The sequence below is a fragment of the Pleurodeles waltl genome, chromosome 9, assembly GCF_031143425.1.
Source record: "Pleurodeles waltl isolate 20211129_DDA chromosome 9, aPleWal1.hap1.20221129, whole genome shotgun sequence".
Taxonomy (NCBI): Eukaryota; Metazoa; Chordata; class Amphibia; order Caudata; family Salamandridae; genus Pleurodeles; species Pleurodeles waltl.
Window position 1 is genome coordinate 896,522,406 of NC_090448.1, and position 21,680 is coordinate 896,544,085.

Sequence of the window (21,680 nt, forward strand, 5' to 3'; positions counted from 1 at the left end):
TGAGAATGAGCTAGAGCAAGTGCAAGATAGTGAGAATAATGCAGGTCAGTGCCGCAAGCTTTCTTGCAGCACTACCTAGTGTCAAAAGAAAAGGGCAGGAATGCACGGCATCTAAAAGATATGGCACATTCCTGTCCATTTCCCTTGTGCTGGAGCACAACGGGCTGCCATGCACCAACTCAGACCCCCTTACACCAAGGGTGTCTGCCTTGTGGGTCTGATTGTTTTTGTGCAGGAAGGGACATCTTCTTGCACAATAATAATAAAAAGATAATGTTCTTCTTTCTATGTGTGCTACAGAATGCAGCACACCTAGAAAAAGGAAAACATGAGGAGAAATAAATGTATTTCTCCTTGTGCCTCCCTTACGCCTCCCCTGGGGAAGCGTAGGCTTTTGATGCATTCCCAGGTTTACAAATCTGTGTAAATCTGGGAATGCATCAAAATCCATGGGTGATGTGTGGGTATACCTCTTTGATGCACAGTAAGGCAACGCAGCTACTTGCGCTGTGTTGCCTTACTCCATATCTACAAGGCCATGAAAAGCCACGCAAAGTGGCTTTGTGTGGCCTTGTAGATATAGGCCTGCACCATCGGTATGTCAAAAAAAGTGATGCACTGGCAGCGCTAGCCACTTGTAAATATGGCCCTGAGTGAGAACAAGTGTGAGTGAATGAATGTAAGTAAGCGTGAGTAAGAATGTGATTACATGCTTGCTAGTCTGCCATTGACCGTGGAATACGGAACGTAATTCTTGTCTTATTGAGGCACTCATGGAAAAATACTGCTAATGGCACACTGCAGGCAGTTGACAGCATGACAAATACCTGTTAACTATACAAGTGCTAGCACAATTGAGGTAGTTCTTGGCCTAATGTTCACCCATTGAAAAATGCTGTCACTACCATACTGAAAAAAATGAGAGGGGGGCAACAGTGAAAAAAATACTGGTCATGAAGCACTAGAGATAATGTGACATAAGGGCTATCCAAGGTATATGATGGCATTAATTGCAAAATTCTGAAACAGAGATATTGCAGGTATTCTTTGGTATATACAATACAATACAATACATTTATGAAGTGTTCGGCTCCTCCAGAGAGGTGTCACAGTGTGAGAGAACAGGGCTGATTGCAGAGGCCCACTAACTTTTTGCCCCCATTTTCCACTTTTTGCTGGTGTTTTCCTGACTCTGATGGTGCCCTGGGTACTGCTAACCAGTCCCAGGGCCTGTGCTCTGTGCAGAATCAGTATGCAAATTAGGCTAATTATAATTGGCTAAGTCATCCTACCTATAAATCCCTAGTATATGGTAGGGCATGTAGGTTTAGGGACCATAGCATAGGTAGTGCACCCATGGGTGCACTGCTGAGGTGCCCAGTGTCATTTTAAAGGCAGGCCTGCCTTGCTGGCTGCTTTTTAAGTTCACGTTACATGCAAATTCGGCTTTGGAATTAAAAGTAGTTCCAAAGTCTTAAACGACCTTATTTTTACATATACGTCACCCCAACGGTGTGCCCTATGTGCCCCTAGGGCTGGGTGCCATGTAGCTATAAGCAGGGACCTTATACAAATAGTTTTATGAGCCCTGGTGAGGAAATACAGCCAAATTCGTTTTTCCCTCATTGTAGTGAATGGCCTCCATAGGCTAGAATGGGGAGACTTTATTTTAATTGTAAAAGTTCCCTTAAGTAACAGATACAACAATATGGTATCAAATCAATTGTTATAATAAATCCCACAACTTCCAGTTGTTGGATTTAATATAACTTGTTCAGGTAAAGAGTTTTAAACTTTACCTGAAAAGTTGCCAACTTCAGCCCTGCAGTGTTTTTGCTGCTTTGCTCTGATTGTCCAGCCTATGGCAGCCTGGCCAGGCTGCCTTGATGAGGTGTGAAGTGGCCTGAGTCAACACAGAGATGTGCCTGGGGGAGGAGACCTCCCCTCAGCAGATGGGGAAGCAGGAAGGGCTGCCAAACTGGGCTTCAAAGGCAGGGAAGGACATTTGGAGCAACCCAGCAACACCCTCACATCCTGCAAACCCAGACAATTAGGTGCCCCCTTGATTAGATTAGGAGAGGGGTGTGTTTAGGATGTTTAGCCACACCAGTGGGTGGGCTCAGCCAGATGTAACCTCCAAAAAGCACTTTCAGTCATGATGGATTTTTGAGGAATGTTGCTCCCTGGGATTGATTTTTGTCACACTTCCCAAAAAGTGGTCATCAAAGGGAGAAGGGCCCTGTCCCTGATTGGAGAATCAAGACCCCCCTGTTTTTCACCCAGGAACAAGGATATAACTGGTAGACCTTCACCCACACCTCAGTTCCCTACCAGAAGGACTACCCTGTTGGACCCCTGACCTGCACCTGGACACTGCACTCTGGAGGACTGCGCCAGCTGCACACTTGGGCTTCAGCACAAGAAGGACTTTGCCTGACTTCAACCAACCAGCTGACCACTGCCCAGGTGCATTCTGCTAGTTTTAGTCTGCACCCTCAAGGAGCATCTCAGAGCTTCTGGAACATTGGGGTGAACTGTGGACCTAAAAAAAACAACTCCATAGAGCGACCGACCCTCTGCGGCAACTCTAGCGGCTTGCCTCAACTGTGACCCGGCCTGACTTGCAGGTTCGTGCCGGTGAAGAAAATCTCCCAAAAAGTGACTACGTCCAAATGTAGGAAGTTGACCGGGACCTCCCAGGCAATGTTTCCGAAGAGGGCTCCAAGGACGTCGGATGAAGATTCAGGTTTGCACCAGTTGAAGGATTTTCACCTCGAAAAAACGACTAAGTCTGAAGGTAAAAATCTCCACCGAGGGCTCCCACGACGCGTATCCGAGGAAGAGTTCCTGGAGGTCGGATTGGACTGGCAGGTTCGTCCCGCTAAAGAAAATCTCCAGAAAAACGACTAAGTCCTAATATAAACTTTTGACCGAGGCCTCCCGTAGTCTGTAGATGAGCCGGGCTCCATCGCGGTCAGCCTTAAACATTGACTTTGCCCTGGTCGAGGTGCGACCAGATGACCAGATTGGTGCTTTTTGTTTCTATGCGCTAGAAAGCAATAATTCTTTAAAAGTGCATATCTCCGATTCCCCCTATCTGATTTTATTCATTTTGGTGTCATTTTTAAAGCTAGAAATATTACCTATCTTTATAAATTGATTTTGGATTTATAAACTGTTTCCTGTGTTTTAATGAAACACTGTTTTGTGATATTTGAATGCTTTATGCTTCGTCTCCTAAATTAAGCCTTGTCACTCATTGCCAAGCTACCAAGGGTTGAGCTAGGTTTAATTTACTGAGACCTAACTGAACCTAAGTGGAGGTTAGTGGCCTATTGCTAAGTGTAGGTACTTACCTGCCCTTGCCAATCACCCATTTTCCAACACACAGCTCTAGTGGCCTTAAAATGCACAGACACCTGAAACTCCACCGACAGGCAATTCCTAAATATCAAACAGATAAGTCTTCAGGGATTTCCAACAGGCTGATTCAGAGGCTACCAAATGGAGATAAGCAGGCAAGGAATTCCATAATTTGGTGGTCAACTAAGAGAACGACCGTCCGCCTCTCCTTGCCCTGCTAACCGGAACAAGAAGCAGTTTTTGTCCATTAGACTGAAGCGTCTGATTGCTGACAGTAGACTGGTGGTAGGGCAATAATCTTTCCCTCAGATACCTAAGTCCTTTCTGTTCGCAAGCTCTGTAAGCAAAGGTGAGGACTTTAAATTTAAAATGGCTACAAATAGGTAGCCAGGGCAGCATTCATAGAGGGGCTGTGACGAGGTATGAACTAGAAACTTCAGGACCAACCGAGCTGCCACACTGTGAATAATCTGTTTGCAATGGTGCAGATCCCTGACAAAATGCTGGCCCTTGCTCACTGGAGATAAGTTTTGACATATGGGACCATACATAGCATATTCTGAAAACAATAGGGTGAAGTCCTTGAGAGTTTCCAGGTTTCGTTGGCTCAGCACGTTTGAAAGAAATTAATTATGAATGAGTGGCCTTTCAGTGTCTGTAGCTTTTTAGTAAATGTATGTTAAAATTGTGCTTTTTAATACACTATTTGGCCCCATTTAAAAAAAAAAATGTTCTCAGAGTGAGATTCCCCCACTCTATCCAACGCCCACCAAAAATTGGTCTGACTCACTACAAGTAAGCATTACATCCCACCACTTTTAAATATCATGTCAGCTCCCTAATGTAAGTGGTTTCTAAAATGGTCTATTTTCTGTGTTGTGTTATATTGAATGTGCAGTTATTACAGAAATTCAGCGATTTCAATTATTTCAATGCATTCAGGGTTAAGGTCATGTGACAACAATTCCTTGCGACATGTATAGTCAATGATCCTATGATGTGACTTCCTGTTATGTAATTTCTGCTATCCCTGTCATGTTGGGTAATTGACGTCCATGGTTTCCCTCTGCTTGGCAGAGGAACATTTGTGTTCAGTCTTCTAGTGCCTGTGCAACTTCCAGGCGTTTGCACACTGAACAAAACTCCTAACATAACATAGCTTAACATAACACAAGACAATACAAAATATAACATAATATAACTATGATATTGCGTACGAGATGATCCAAGTTAGTAGAAAAATAATACATCCAGTCCAACTCTTCAAACAGAACGTGCACGGGAATGGTATACCACATATGTTGTGTAAATTTATGATTTAAAAACACTCTGAAAATGTCCATGTTTTTGTTCACAGGATTATGTTAACACAGATTCGAATCACCCAGTAAATCCTTTACTACTGGTATGGTGAGAGCATTCCTTCATCACTGTGAACCTTATTAATCTACTCTACGAATCTATGAACCACATCCGAAATCCCAATACCCACTCTGCATTAAGGTTTTAAGTAAAATATAAATACATACCTGCAGTGCCCCAAAACCCAACCACTGTCCCAGTAATTGACCCTAACATGTTGGTTGACAACCTTTCCCTCCACATAACATCCCCACTAGACAGTCTTACTCATGACAAACCAGAAGACCCATGGGGTCATCAAATCTTATGACGAGTAGTTTATCAGGCATATTGCTAAGATGAAAACTGGCAATTAAACCACGAAACAGCAATGGTTGAAATCAAAGGCCAAATAGCACAAAACCTGCTGGAAGCAAAACTTGAGATTACTACACAAGCCACCCAACCAGATGAAGAAAATCTTCAAAATCTACAAGGAAATCTATAACTCCAATGGCATACAAAATAGGTCTTGCATATCTCAGCAAACTATGGGGGTCATTCTGACTCCCGCCGGCCGCGGTAACCGCAGGGCCGGCGGGAGCCGCCAGAATACCGCTGCGCGGTCAGAAGACCGCCGCGGTTATTCTGGGTTTCCCGCTGGGCTGGCGGGCGACCGCCAGAAGGCCGCCCGCCAGCCCAGCGGGAAACACCCTTCCATGAGGATGCCGGCTCCGAATGGAGCCGGCGGAGTGGAAGGGGTGCGACGGGTGCAGTTGCACCCGTCGCGATTTTCAGTGTCTGCATGGCAGACACTGAAAATCTTTGTGGGGCCCTGTTAGGGGGCTCCTGCAGTGCCCATGCCATTGGCATGGGCACTGCAGGGGCCCCCAGGGGCCCCACGACACCCCATACCGCCATCCTCTTCCTGGCGGCCGAAACCGCCAGGAACAGGATGGCGGTATGGGGGTCGGAAGCTGCGCCACCATGGAGGATTCCCCAGGGCAGCGGAAAACCGGCGGTACACCGCCGGTTTTCCGTCACTGAACGCGGCTGTACCGCCGCGGTCAGAATGCCCATAGGAGCACCGCCAGCCTGTTGGCGGTGCTCCCGCGGTCCCCAACCCTGGCGGTCTCGGACCGCCAGGGTTGGAATGACCGCCTATGTCACCTCCTTGAATTCTTCAAATGAAAGATTACTAAATATATCATCATATTTCTCCGCCCTGCTTTAATTTTCATTCACCTCTTTAAAACCTCTAGAAACTGTGGAAATACCACTCCTGGTCCTCCGAATTAGAGCATCCAAATCGCCTATGGATCCTTGCTCATGGACATGCCTTAATCAACTCTTATTTCGGGTTGCAGTTAACACACGAAATGTTATGAACACCTCCATTCTCTCTGGCAATAAACCAGACCCTTTGAAATATGTCTTTATCGCTACTCTCTTGAAAAGGAATATCTGCTGCGCTAATAGATTAAACTTCTGCTGACTTATCTCTAATGGGCCCATACATCAAGATCCTAGAAAGGGAGGTAATGAGACATGTCCAAGATCCCATAAAGCAAAATGTCCTTCAGGACAAACAGTCTCCATTTCACTTGTTAGCAGGTACCAAAGCCACCGGAGCCATCATACATGGTTGAATATTGCTGACCTTGGATGAGGATAGCATTACAGCACTCATTCACCTCAGTTATGCGCTGCCTGTGACACTGTCAAACACAAAGCTACTGAAAGGGCTTGAAAACAGGGCTGACATATTCAACACTACTTTGCACTGGTTCCATTAATGTTTCACTAAGGGCAGCCGGAAACTCTTGCCCTCTTACTTTGAGTTGTTGGCACATCTATATCTTAGGGTGTTCATCAGGGTCAACCTGATTCAATGTCTACCTACAGCTATTTGTTCCTGAGGACATACAAATCCACTTCCCTCTGAAAACCAAATTTATAGAACCTCATGCTTGGACCAGGGGTTTGCATGGGTGACAGAGAGTTTCCTGAGCTTGCAGGGCACCAGTACCAAACTTACAGCAGAGACTCTAAGCTTGACCAACTATATTCTGTCCCTCACACCTTGGTGACCGCAAACTATATCATCAAAACTAAGGAATCCTGGGATTCTTTTTGATGCTGATTTCCCACCTGCACTTGCAGAACATCGTCCTCTTTCTTCTCCCTGATCTCAGAGTCAAACTGAGGAGAGCTCTCATCCTAGCATACTTCGGTTCTTATGACTTTATCAGTTCTGGCCTGCCCCGTAAGCTTACTGTTCAGCTTCAAAGAATTCAGACCTAGGAATGTTTTTTAACCTGTGCAATATCACATAAACCGGAAAGTCTGGATTGAGTTGTTCATTAGGAACACAGCCATCTGACAACGTTTGCTCTATGAATCCTTACCCGTTTGTTTTTGTCATTGACCAATAAGATTTACGTGCCCAAGAAAAACTTTCTTTTGGCAGTGGCTTGGAACAGCTTGCCTAGTCTGCAGAATATGGCAGCGAAGGAGGAATTCCCACCTAGTTTCCTTTCTGCGATACCTAAGCAATTCAATAATTTGAAATTAAATAAGAATTGGATGGATGCATCAAATGGATGTGCTGGTGTGAGGAGTTTGTGGTTAAGACTATTTTGTTGAATGTGAAAACTTTACTGTAGCCACCTGACTTATTCTGCAGGCTTTCTTGTTCACCATGTGCAATATTTTAGTCTGGTTCTCAACCATCTTACCCATGATGGGAGTGGGTTATAGAGATCTATTTTAGAAGAGGCCTGGTAGAGGGAAATGATGGTTGTGTATTAGGTCCAAAATTAGGAGGGAGCGTTTGGTTAATTGCACTTTTCAGATTTATATTGGGTTTGCGTGGGATGTGGGGGTCGGGAATTCCGTGAGAGGCATTCATTGAATGCTGGGAGAAATAATGTACTGGTGACTTACTGCTTTGGCGCTTGAGGAATAAAACATTTACTGACCTTCGGATGTGTGACTCGCCTCTTTTCAATTTATCAGGCTGAGTTAAATGTTTTCTGGTTGGAGTTTGGCAGAATGTTCTTTGTGAATGATTCCAAGTTAGTTTACTATCAAGACTGAAAGCTATCTCAGCAGATTTTTGGAACACGAAATTTCGCTGCTGATGATCATTTTCTACTCCATGTGATCAGCAAATTGAGAAGTTTGTGGAATTAGTGTATTTGCCTCATACTTTCATCATTAAGAACATCTATCCCCTGATTGGTGGTCGTGTAACTGTTAGCATTCCTTGTCAGACTGTTGCTTAGCCTCGGAGGCAAGCACTTTCACAAAGCATCACTGTATGTCTTACTATTCACTATAACATTGAATTGGCCATAACTATGTGTGCAGACATAAGTGTGCATAAATGATCACTGCTTCCAGACACTTTGTGCACACATTCAAGCACTGGCCATGCATGTTCGACGTAGACTGATATGGCAAGCAATTTACCTATGGTCATATTTTTTTCACGGTTATTTTGTGGAGAAAAAGTGTTCTCCCTGGTGTGACTAGTGGAATTGTGTTTGGAATTCTGCTTTTCTGTGGAGCCCTAACTACCACATGCAGGGAAATACACGGCCAAACACCCGGCTCACAATATTCACATTAAGCATAATTCAGCCTTCCAGCGGCAAGACAAAAGCAAATTACGTAGTTACATTACAGTAACGCATGAATTCCCGGAAGTTACCTTTAAAAAGAATGTAATTGATCAGGATGTATTTCGTTTGTGGATCGAGGGAATCATAGAGTTTTGGGATTTTGCCTCCTGTAAATTTTCTGATGTATTGGTTGACGATGTCCTTCGCAATTGTGGAGTTTTGAAAATCGACAGGAAGGACTTCCATGTCAAAATACTGCTTGGACATGTTTAGGAAGGACTCTTTCACAGGGAATTGCTCGTGAATGAAGGCAACGTTTCCTTGGTCGATCATAAGCTCTTGATTGTGTGTGATGAGGTCTTTAATGCGCTTAAAAACAGTGGGCACCAAGTTGGGCTGATCTTTGTCCTGAAGGAGATGCAAATCCATGCTCTGGAGGATTTCATCACGTGTCACACCCTTGGTCCCAAGCAGCATGGAAGCCAGAGCAAAGGACACGCAGAGTGGAGAGAAGAACACATTATCATCATGCTCGTTTGCAATCAGTCGGTACAGATTGAAACCAAAGTTATCGTTTTTCAGGGTGGCATTACTCATGAAAAGTGCCCCCTGAAAAGCCCCCTCTAGATGTTCCTTGCCAGGCATGGAGTGGTACTGTGCTGCATTAATGGGTGAATGGTTCGTTTCTGGATCATGTATTATGCCCGATGACAAGTCAACCACAGCATGAAGTCCCAATAGTATAAAACAGGAAACTGCAACTTTCATTGTTACTTTAGAAGATCTGCAGTGCTTCTTCGTGTGACCTGGAATAGAAATTCAGACATGTAATGTCACAAATAAAATGTTTTCTCATTTTGTATTTACACAGGGCATAGCACTTCTCTCATATTTTCCTTACAAGTTTTTAAACCAGAAAAGAAAACATATTTCATTTGAATTCTCGATCAGAAATAATGAAGCCAATTATAGTAATTTGAGTTGATAGAAAAATACTGGCCACATAAACTTCTGCAACTTTCTGCTTGTTTAATTGGAAATTAAGAAAATAGGATATACACTAAAGCAAGTATAAAACAATTTGATTTGACACTAAGGGCTTGATTTATAGTTTTGTGGATGGTGATATCCCATCTGTCATAATACAATTGTCATAGGATGTAATGGACTAGTAATACGGCGGACAGGACACCCCTGGTTCCTAACCTGAAATATGACTAAAATCCTCGATCTGTTTTCATTTTTGCATGCTATGATGTTTTAAAGATTTTGTATGTTTTGTCTATGCAGATTTATATGTATTTGTATATACTGTGTATTTTTATGGTTTTAATTAACCGAATCAAGCATTCTGACTGACTGACTGACGTCTGTGACAGACTAAGCCATCTGCCCAACTCTAAAACAGGCCCTAGGTGTTGTATACTAAAATGTTGCACCAATAAAAATATTAGCGCAGCAACATTTTCGCATTAGTTTTGTGCTTTTTTAGCACATAACTATGCAAACTGTGCAAACTACTGCCACAGTCAATTTTACTTAAATGTTTTTGCATCATGAGAAAAAAATAGAAAACAGTTTGCGTAACCACTGATGAACTTTCTTTTTCAACTTTCTCTTGCTTATAAATTAATTTACAAGTGTCATACATATGATACCAAACAATTCGTGGCCAAGGAACAACGTCTTCGGTGATACTTGCATTGGCAAAGACAGTTGTTTAGGCTTGAGTGTGCTAATGATTGCAGACAGATAACGAAGGGTTAAAAAACCTTAGGAAAAGGTATAGCACTGAAAGCTACTACGATCTTGAGAAGAAAAAGAAAATGCATAAGATGTTTATTAGGAAACAGAAAAGGATATAAAAAGAGAAGTGTTGGGGTGATCTACTGGCAGCAAAAGCAATGAGAAATGTAAAGAAATTCTGGAGGTTAATACAGGAAGGTTTCAGAAAAGCACAGGGGACCATGAACTGCGTGGTGGAAGAAGATGCCTGGGAAGAACATCTGGAAGAAATATATGGGAAAAGGACAGAATCGATCGGAAAGAGAATTACCAAGTTGCCGGATACAGAGAACCACGATAGGTCTCACTTTTCAGTAAGTAACATGAGTTGTTTTGTAGCAAGTTTAACACTGACAAGGGCGGCTGGGCATGATATTCTGCCGGCCGTGATAATACAAACTTGGCCAGATTGGTGGGCTGAATTTTTTGCCTGAATTTTTGTTGACATTTTAGACACAGAGCAGATCCCAGAAAATTTGAGAGGAGCTATTATTAGTCCCATTCATAAACAGGGAGATATGCAATCCTCTAAGAATTATAGGATGATAAACCTCTTGGATATAGGAGAAAAGGTGTTTGCACACATCTGTTTAGAAAAGCTTAGGGGATGGGTAGAAGAATCTCATATTATACCACCAGAACAAGGTGGTTTTAGGGAGGGTCATACTATTATTGATTATTGCTTTTCCCTCTTGTCTATTGCATGGAAGTCAGTAGAGTAGTGGGGTAGCTTGTATTGCTGCTTTTTCGACTTTCAGTTGGCGTTTGATCTAGTAGATAGCAATTGTTTATGGGCACCCCTGTCTAAGTATGATATGCCTAAGGGACTACTAGCAATGATTCAGGAACTTCCCAGCCAAAATTGGCTTCAGGTCATAATAGATTCAGAGGGGACCCTGACAAAGTAAATATGTATTGAAAATGCGCTGAGGCAGGGGTCCTTATTGGCACCCCTATTGTTTTCCATATGTATGGAAGATATACCATCAGTTTTGGAGGATGATCATGGTGCCAGCCCTAAAATGGATGGGAAACAATTTGCTTGCCCCTTTAATGCAGACAATTTAGTAATATTAGATCAAACTGAGATGGGTCTGCACAGGCAGCTGAATGCATTTCAGTAGTACTATAGCAAAAATAAATGGTGTTAAACATGGAAAAAACGAAAGTTTTGAGTTTTGGTGCAAAAAGCGGAAAGTTAAAATGAGTGTTAGGTGCCTCAAGGTTAGAAATAATTAAGGAATATAAATACCTAGGAATTTTCTTTGAGAAGTCCCTTAAATGGAAGATTCATCTTGAGGCACTGAAAGTTAGAGCTCTTGCATCAGCTGGCAGCTTGAAAAAAAATAATAAGGATTATGGGGAGATGTCACATAGGCCTGTCCTGGAAGCTTATGCAGCTATAATACCCCCCCACACACAGTTTCAGTATGGAGCTGAATTGCTATATATAAATGGAAAATGGGTGTGGGACGTGGAGGAGGGAAAATGTTTAAAATGTTTGTTGTCCCTACCTAGGTCTTCTATGACCCATGCCATAAGGATGGAGACTGACTTGGTGTCATGGAGTGCATTGGCTAGGCAGCGATGATTAGATTCTGGCAATGGCTGGATATGGGGGAGGAGAACTAGGCACCTCTAAGGTGCAAAAATGAAATTCAGAAAAATGAATGGGTAGAAGGAATAAGGGAAAGCATGAGGACGTTAGTTGAGATATGGGAGCTAAGTGGGAACCACAGAATCTATATATAATGGTTACAAAAAATGAACTCAGGACAATGAGCAAGGAAAGGTCTTGTATTTATGATCAACAATACCTTGAGGGGAAAAAATCTGTTTCATTTTATGTGTTCTTCGTGGTGAAATAGGAATTGTTTTCCGTAAGTAGATATCTTACCAAACTGTTGGCTTAAAATTGAATTGCTACGGCTAACGAACAGAATTAACTCTTATGTTAATGAGAAGATGCAAAGGATGATGTTGGAAACGAGGGTACTGCACAGGTGGCTTAAATACTAAGACACAGATTTATGAGGGTCTAGCGCCTCCTTGTGCCACATTGGTGTCATTTTTTATGATGCTAATGTGGCCCAACAAGGCCTAATTCGAGCACCGTATGCATTGTGCCACTTTGTAATCCCTTGCACTACATTATGCCTGCACCAGGCATTATGTATGCAAGGGGGGGGCGTTCCCCTATTAGGGGACGCACAAAAATGACGCAGTGGAATCTAAGAGATTCCACTACGCCACTCATAGCTGCTATTTTTTAACACCTGCACATAGTAGGTGTTACAAGGGAGCATACCATTGTTTTCAATGGGCTCCTATGTACTCTGCAGGATTAGTGTCAGAAGTTTAGCACTAATCCTGCACAGTACATCAATAGTGTCAAAATGTTTGATGCTATTACCCGTATCCTGTGCCATGGTGCGCTGTATAGTAAAAACGACTCAAACATGGTGGCAGTAGGGGGGTGCCAAAGGAGCAAGAAAATACAATATTTTGCACATTTTATTGGATTGCTGAAAAGTTTTAACTCCACGGAAAAGGATTTTACAACTTATTTTTTTTACAGTATGATAAAAAACGGTGGAAGCAGCTGAATTATTATTGAAATGCGTTCACTTGATATTGCTTGTACAATCTGGAGTTTTATGATTGCGGCTAAAAATGATTTTCTGTGTAGGTAGGATAGTCGGGTTTTATGCTGAAGTTATTTATAAAATACATCTTTTAGTCTATAGATTCTTGTGATTTTAATGTATGGGTTTTGTTTCAGATCGATAAGTGTTTAAGGACTAAAGTCTAATAAACTTTTTTTTTGCTTGACTGACTGACTTCATGGAAACATAGGTGTGCTCAAATGCACAAAGATTATTTGTTTCTGGATCACAAATAAATCAACATACATGACCGGCTGGGTATTTCTCCCCAGTGAAAAATCGTGGTCCTTCTGTTTTCATGTGTTCGGGACCATCATAGTACATGTGGTGCTCCTGGGCAGGAAAATTCAACTTTGAAAGGCTTGTCCTAGCCAGAGCTGCCCTTCCTATATCACGATGGGAGCTGTTATTCTGAAACTGGCCTCACAGTTAGGTGTTTCTAATGGAATCAGCTAAGGGTCTGGTATCAAAAAGTAAGCCGATTTCCTACCTGCAAAAAAGGTCGGGAAACTGCAGATTGGACCATCAGGAAATCCAACAAATTAATGCTTCCTAACTCAGATTCATTTTTAAATGAAGTCCTGCGAAGCATTTTTTTATGTGATCTATCTTCAGGGGCAATATTATTTTTATTTGAAAATTCTATGTTGCCACAAAGGGAACCAAAAGTGCCACAAAACTTGAAAGCAAAAGGTTAACAGGGCAAAATGTCGGAATAGGTTAATTTTTAACACATTATGAAGTTTTCAGTTGCTTAGGGTCACCCAAATTTAGCTAAACAGCATTTTAAGAATCTAGGGCCACATGTACGAAAGTTTTGCGAGTCACAAATCGGTCGCAGTGCTATTTGCGACCTCACAAAAAGTGAAATGATATGTTCCAATGCCATTTTGGAGTTCCAAATAGCGATGCTACCTATTGCCAACTTGCAAAAATTGCGACTCGCAATTAAGAAATCGCAAATTGCGAGTCGCAAACCGAATACTCAAGGCAGTCGCAAATTGCAAGTAGTTGCAAAAAGCCCGTTTTGCATACCCAGATTAGCAATGATTCCAAACAGGTGGTAACCAGAACCAAGGTTGAAAAGCAGACCCAGAAGGCATCAGGGTTTCTCAAAATGGCTGCACTATACGTGATTGCATGGAGAAGGAGAGTCCAGGCTGCCCAGCAGAGGAGGAGAACGCAGAGACAGGAGAGGATATACCAAACCAGGCAGACCCTATTTCAACAAACTGAGGACGAGATTTATGATAAATACAAACTGAGCAGCGCAGTTATCCTAGAGATTATTGAACTGCTGAAACCTCAGCTAGAACGCCAGACAATGCGCAGCTGCTATATCCCCACACATGTGCAAGTGCTCTGCTCACTGCACCTCTTGGCCTGGGGTAGCTACCAGAGGGTGATTGCTGTTGCTGGTGGGGTGTCCCAAAGTGCCCTGTCACAATTCTTCAGACGGTTCCTAGATGCCATACTTACACACATGTCCAGATATATATACCTTCCCAGGAATGAGGTGGAAATTAACAGCACCAATTTGGACTTCTACAGAATTGCCAACTTCCTCCATGTAATAGGGTGTGTGGACGGGACACATATACCAATTTGCCCACCAGAAAATCTGGAATATGTGTTCCACAATAGGAAATGTACCCACTCACTAAACATCCAGGTGGTATGTGATGCCCATAATGTCATTACTGACATTGTGGCTAAATTTCCAGGGAGTACACATGATGTATACATATTCTGGCACAGTGGGATACACCGACACCTAGAACGTGGGAGTTTGGCGAAGGATATTTATTAGGTACTGTGTAGTACACTCTGATGTCTTAAATACATGTCACTGCATAACCCTGTGATGCCATGCTCATTTCAGCTCTTTTGTCACATAGGTGACAGTGCATATGCTCTGAGGCCATGGATACTCACCCCATACCTAACACCTGCCAATCAGAATGAGAGGCGATACAACATAGGAGATCGGCAGACCAGTGCTGTCATTGAGAGGACCTTTGGCTTATTGAAGTAACGTTTCCGATGCCTGCACAAAAATGGAGGGGCACTCCAGTATGCCCCAGAGACTGCATGCCAGATCGTGGCTACATGTGCCATCCTCCACAACATTGCCACCAGACGTGGCCTACATCTCACCCTTGATGACACAGATTCAGAGAATGAGGAGCAAGAGCTACCACACCGACAGCCTGGGGAAGGTAGCACTGCATTGGAGGGCAGACGGAGATGGGACCACATTGCAACTCACTACTTTAGCAGGTACGTGGCAACCGTGACAACACACACAAATGTAAGATACACATAGCCAGGTGGTGCAGTACAAAAAAAAAAATCCCTTTAAAGTCAGGAGTGTAATAATGCCCTTTTGACATCTCAACAGCAAGAAAAAGCAAAATGTAATGTCTGATACATTTACATCATGTGCCTGAGGCAAAGCACAGAATAGGTAGATCACACCCTCCTGCGACTACGGCCACCATGGCCCAATCCTGGTTGGTCCCCTGATCCTTGGCAGGCACTGCTACTCCGCAGGATGCGTGCATCTGAGGCTGAAACGCTACTCACCCTGGAGATGTCCTCACTATCCTGAGTGGTATCGCCAATGCCCCTTGCTGCCTGTGTTGTCTCTATTAGGTCCACTGCATGGCTGAAGTGCTGAGTACCCTTGCTACATCACAAGCAAAATGGCCAAGTCCCACCTGCAGCCTTACAGTGCGCCTTGACAGGCAGGTAGTAGTGGTAGCAAGGCGCCCAATCGACTGACTCATTCGTCCAAACAGACAACAGTGTTGCGCTGTCTGCGCCTTGCATGGGCCCTATCTGCCACCATTTCTCTGATCAAGTTATTGATGGAGCTGGTGAGGTTTGCCATGTTGTTGTTCATGGCAGTGAATTGGTTGTCGACATTGGCAAAACCCTGTGGGAGGGTCTGTTGCAGTCTGTGCAGGTTCCTGTTCATAACCTGCATATGTTTATTTTGCAGGCGGTGACTGCTCAGTAACGATGCCTCCAGTCCTAGAAATTGTTCACCTGTGACCTCTTCCTCACTGGCTGACTGTGTTTGACGTTGCCGTCTCCGCCCAGACCCAGCTGACCTATGTGGCCAACTCCCACTCATCTGTGGCCTCGGTGTCAGGTTGCCTGTCTCATGATCGATATCTGTGTCCTCGGAGGACTCTTGTGCATGGTGGACAAGTGGTGTAGTCATGCACTCCCCTGCTGTAACACTGGCTGCCTTGTCTGCTGTGTTGGTGGCAGAATCTTCTCCCTGCACAGTAGGGTTGCTGGTGGGTACTTGTGGGAGACCTGTGGGACACAGGGGATACACTGTCAGTGCCTCTCATATGTTTGGTGTATCACAATAAATATTTCTCAACAGTTGGACTACTGTACTACATTGACCATAATGCATTGTTATGTAGGTTGCAATATAGGAATGGTGCAAATCTGGAGGATGCATGCTTTTGTGTACTGTGGTTGTGTGCATGGTGCATTGATGTCAACACCAGGGCAGTGCGCGCTCTATTGGCGACTAGAATGCAAAAACCCAGCACTCTCAAAACAACGTAATTTATGCATTGTGCTGATATGTTGTTGTTTAACCTTTTGCATTGCAGAGTTCAATCCTGAAGACTTATTTTTAATGTGCTTACAAATGCTGTTCATTTGCAATGTATTGCTGCAGGCTTTCAGAGGGTGTTAGGGTGTGGTCCCTTTGCAGGGCCTTCCAGAGACTTTCCCTGCAACATGCCTGGGTGTGGATGTGGGCTGGGCCAGGACTCTATAAAAAGGAGACAGCCCAGCTCCAAGTGCTCACTATTCAGAGGTCCTGGTGCAGAGCAGCAGCTACTTCCTGAGCTCCTGTCCCGGTGGCCTATTTGATCTTCCAGAAATCTGACTTTCATTCTTCATTTGGAGATCCTTGTTCTGGGTGGTAAGACGGTGGTTGGGTTGGCCTCCCAACACCGTTATCGAGAACTCTCTTGTTCTTGGGACTAATTCTTTTATGATTTGACAGAGTACTTTGCGCGTGTGAAATATGTGCTTGAGTGTTTATGACATTTGCAGGGTGACTTGCGAATCGACAAGATGCGCGATTCGTTTCATGATAATTTAATCTTGTTATTCATTGCACGTTACCATTTCTTGACAGTTGCATGGTGGCTTAAGAATCGGCAAGACACGCGATTCGTTTTATGGTGTTTTAATTTTGTTGTTCATTGCGCCCTACCATTTCTTGACATTTACATGGTGGCTTATGAATCGGCAAGACGCGCTATTCGTTTTATGGTGTTTTAACTTTGTTGTTCATTGCGCCCTACCATTTCTTGACATTTACATGGTGGCTTAAGAATCGGCAAAAGACGCGCGATTCGTTTGATTGTACGTTGATCTTGTTATTCATTGTGAGCTGTTATTTCTTGGCATTTACATCGTGGTTTACGAATCGTCAGGACGCGTGATTAGTTTAATGATGATTTGACTTTGATATTCATTGCGTACTACCATTTCTTGGCTTTTTACATGGTGACACTCGAATCGTCAAGACGCACAATTCTCTCCTCGAGTTTAATTCATGTTGTTTATTGTATGCCACTATTCTAAGATATTAATCATGTAATATTCGAGTTGACAAGTTATGTGATTTGTTTTTCCTGAATCCATATTGTGTTATTCATGGTGCACAATCCTTTTATGGTGTTTACTATATATATATATATATATATATATATAAATCTATAATATGCACAATTTGTGTTGAAACATTTTAAGAGTACACAGAAGATCAGAGTTTCCAGATGCAATATTGTATGGTCCTAGTATGCATTCTCAAAAAAAAGGATTTATATGACTGGTTTAAAATTTAGTCAGAATCTTTTTATGATTCTCATGTAAAGGAAAGTACTTGAATAAGAAAGTTTTCATTTAATCCATCTTGATTCCCTTACAGGTATCCGGCCATCTTGAAACTTAGTCATTTTAAACTTAATTCTTAGATTGTTCATGTTTTCAGAATGACTATGCTTAGAATCATAGTCTAGTATTGATTTCAGGAGATATAATTTTCATATTGTGTGTTCTAATTTTTTCTTTCTACAGGTCTCCTTCCCAGCTGTTTCCCTTCCTAATCCCTTCTTCCCCTCTTGAACTCTCTTAGCCTCTGTGATTTATCTATCAGAGTCTTGGAGCTGTTCAGTGGTGGACGTGTTGGGAACGTGTGCAGACCCCGAGGATCTGGTGACTGACAATTCAGTGGTGTACATAAGTGATTTTTGCTACTTACTTTTGGATGTTCCCGGTGCAGAAATGTCCAGGTCTCCGATTCCTACCACCATGCTCTCAATGGCTGTAGGAGGTGGTACTGTTGATGGTCCTCCTCCAGTTTTGTGCACCTCCCTCATCCGCTCTGCCACCCTTTCTTTGGTCCTGGACCTGAGGTCGTACCACCTTTTGTGGACCTCATTGATGTTGCGATGGATGACTCCAATTGCATTGATTTTACTCAAGATGTCCTGCCAGATCTTCTTCTTTTGTGCGTCAGGGACACTCATTGATGCCTTGCCTAACAAGACATCATAGTGCAGGCAGCACTCCTCAGTCAGGACCTCCATCTCCTTTTCTGAAAACCTTAGTTTCCTCTTCCTCCCAGCAGTGGGTGTCTCCTTGTCCTGAGCTGACATGGCTGTAGTTGCTCCTCTCAGCCGGGTGTGCCTCTGCTGTCTGTGGTGGGTAGGCTCCTCCCTGTTCCATGGGGGTACTTACTGGTTCTGATGTCATCACTCAGAACCAGGAAGTGTGTTTTCACCTATTTTTTTTGCACCTGCGCGCAATTTCCGAGCCATTCGCAATTTGTAACTCCGGACCACACCCTTGGGCAATTTGCGATATTGGTATTGCAATTTTTTCCTACATCACATTTTGCGAGTCGGAAATAGCGATTCGCAACGCGTCGCTATTTCTGACTCGCAATTCCGTAGCTTCGTACATGTGGCTCCTAATGACCAAATAGGAGTTATTACTCCCACCCTCACTAAGAGTGACTCAATAATTCTGATGGACCCAGAAGAACAATAATATGAAGAGGCTTCTGAGTCCAAAAATTAATAGACAAGACAAGGATCCTTATGAAAAGGCCAGGCCTTCTCCTACAGCCTAAATGAGAGTAGCGGTCATAATGGTCCCAAATTGCGCAGTCATTCTTAAAATTGGAAACCTAAAGTCTGATTTGCAAAGGTAACTTACACTTTTGAGTAAAGGTAACTTACACTTTTGAGTAAATGTACTACTTTTCTATGTTTACAAACTGCACTTTTGAAGTAACTTGCTGCTTTGTAGTAACTTATACTTTTGTAGGAAGTCCAGCACTACATGTGACCAGCCACTGGTATTACAATACCATCCCATAGAAAATAATGGCACTAGGGACTTACCACAAAATTGTAACTTACCACAAAAGTGCAGTTTGTGAATAATGAGAAGTTACTCAAAAGTTTAAGTGCAGTTTTTGAATAGCACTTTGTAGTATGTTTTGCAACGCTACAAAACATGCTACATAGTGCTGCTTGAGTAAGGCACTGAGTAGTATTAATCCAATGTTTGGAGTATATTTCCATCTACGTCAGACATAGAGCACTCCAATCCATAAAATGTGTTCATGCAAATTTTCCAGTAGGAAAATGATGTGGAATTGTGATCATGCAGAATTATTCATTTTTCTTCTACTTTACAATCAAGTGAAAATATTTTCCTGATGGAGAAGCCTTTTTGCCTTTCACAGTAGTAGTTAATTGTATTATTCATTTCACTGTGATTATTTTACCTGCTTTAATATACACCTATTTTCTGTAAAGTTTGAATTCTCTTTCCAGTGATTATTTTTAGATAATGAATGAGGCTTCATAGAAATTGATATCTTGACCTTCCACTTAAAAACAAAAAGCAAGCTTTCATAGCATGTAAGTAAGTGAAAGGCTGTAAGGGCTTTGCTACTAATTGTTTGTTCAACAATATTGAGAAATACTATATAAACTAGAACAGAATGTAACAAGATAGAGAAGAACTTTGTACAAGATTTTTGATGCAGATGATCATACAGAGCTTTGATCAATTTCCTTTGTTGGAGGCTGCAGAGAAGGCACATCCAATCTTCACTAAGGTAATCTGCCAACTTGAGGATGCAAACAAGAATAGAAGCTGTTGTTTCTTTGGCTCAACAGTGACTTAATTGTTTGGAAAAGTATGCTTTTGTGAACCATCTTTGAAACTTGAAGAAGACTCTTTTGGTGCTTTGTTTAGCTTAAGTAGCAGAGAGAAAGGCAAGATTGTGGATATTAATGTGAAGAAGCTTTAAGATGCTAGTATAAAATTAAAATATTTTTTATATTGTGCCACCTGATAAGTATGATTGTGTATTTGGTAATATGTTCATTCATATTATGTGCACTATGATACGATTTTGACTTTTTAATAAATCTTGAAACTATATTCCTCGTTTCCTAGTGTTCTTTTGTGTGCCTATATATTATGAAATATGGTTTAGCATTCACTAACTATACCTGTGACAATTTCAAGGACTGATAGTTACCTACAATGCTCCTCAATCAAGTGGATTGTGGGATGGTTGCAGCCCAACAGGTTTTCCACAACAGGTTGGCATATTGACTTAGACCCATATTTACATTTCACACAATACAGCCTTGTAACTAAAGTTGCTGTGTTGCCTTGTGTGAAGGAGAGAGAGCAAAACAGTGCCATATTTAGGAGAAATGGTACACTTCTGTTTTCTTCCTGTGCTGATGCACTTTGGGCTCCCTGGTGCCAATGCAGCCACCTTTGCACAATAGTACATGGGTACTGTGGTCAGGATAGTTTTTGTGCACAAAGGAATACCTTTCTGCAAAAAATATCTTTGGAGGTATTGAATGCAGCACACATAGAAATTAACGAGGTAAAATAAAGACGTTTTTCCTCATTACACCAACTTTAGGCAGACACTTAATTTTGGCACAGACCCATGTCTATAACTCTTTGTAAATATGGATTTGTGTCAAAATCTATGAATAGATGCACGGGAACGGAAACGTACCAACCATAGAATGCCTCCATGATGCAACATAATGCATGGCAGTGCAATGTGCTGGGTTGTGTTACTACAAAGCAACACAAATCACAAAATCTTTGCAAATCTGGTTCTAAGTCCTTAGTGCCAGAATCTCTAAAAAAACAGTTTCCGTGTGTTGGGACATAGCATGATTATTCATACTGGTGCAGAATAGAGCTACACTCATGTTTCTAAACTAAGTTCACCTGTTTACAACGCATACCACAATCAAAATCTGTTGATGACAACCTGGACTGTGATAATCTAAAGGGAAAGCAATCATATATATTTTCTATTTTTTATTATAATTTTAAGTATAAAGGTTTCAGTATCACATACTAGATCATAATACACAAAGACATGTTCTGACATGATGATGGCCACGTGTGAATGGTGCTTAAGGGTGTGATGGACATTGACCTGCCATCATTGTGGAGGAGGGGAATGAAATTCAAACAGTTTAGCACAGTGAACTACTAGATGCTTGTGATGCTTCAGCCTAGATTTATTTTACTTTTTTGAGTGACGGATTGGTGCTAGGAAAAGAGAACTCTGAGCATGTCCAGAAAGCCCTTGCCCTGGAGGCACAAGCCAGAACAGTGACATCACATTGATAGGCTAGGCCAAACAGTGCTGAATAGGTTTGTATTTGGATGTTTACTGCTGTGGCCCAGGGCGGGGACAGCAGAAATCCTTTCAATCAAAGGGCCAGGGTGGAGCAGACTGATGAGTTGAAGAAAGGAGTGGGTGGGGAACAACCTACTGAGGGCTCTTACT

At 42.5% G+C, this 21,680-nt stretch overlaps 1 protein-coding gene across 1 annotated transcript in view; it reads right to left on the reverse strand.

Annotated features, from left to right (window-relative positions):
* Positions 1-21,680, reverse strand: part of SERPINA10 (serpin family A member 10) — a 170,143-nt gene that overhangs the window by 102,800 nt on the left and 45,663 nt on the right. The window contains exon 2 of the mRNA XM_069208240.1: positions 8,420-9,136. Within this exon, the coding sequence (XP_069064341.1) occupies positions 8,420-9,098 (679 nt within the window). The 5' untranslated portion in view covers positions 9,099-9,136. The remainder of the gene's footprint in view (positions 1-8,419; positions 9,137-21,680) is intronic.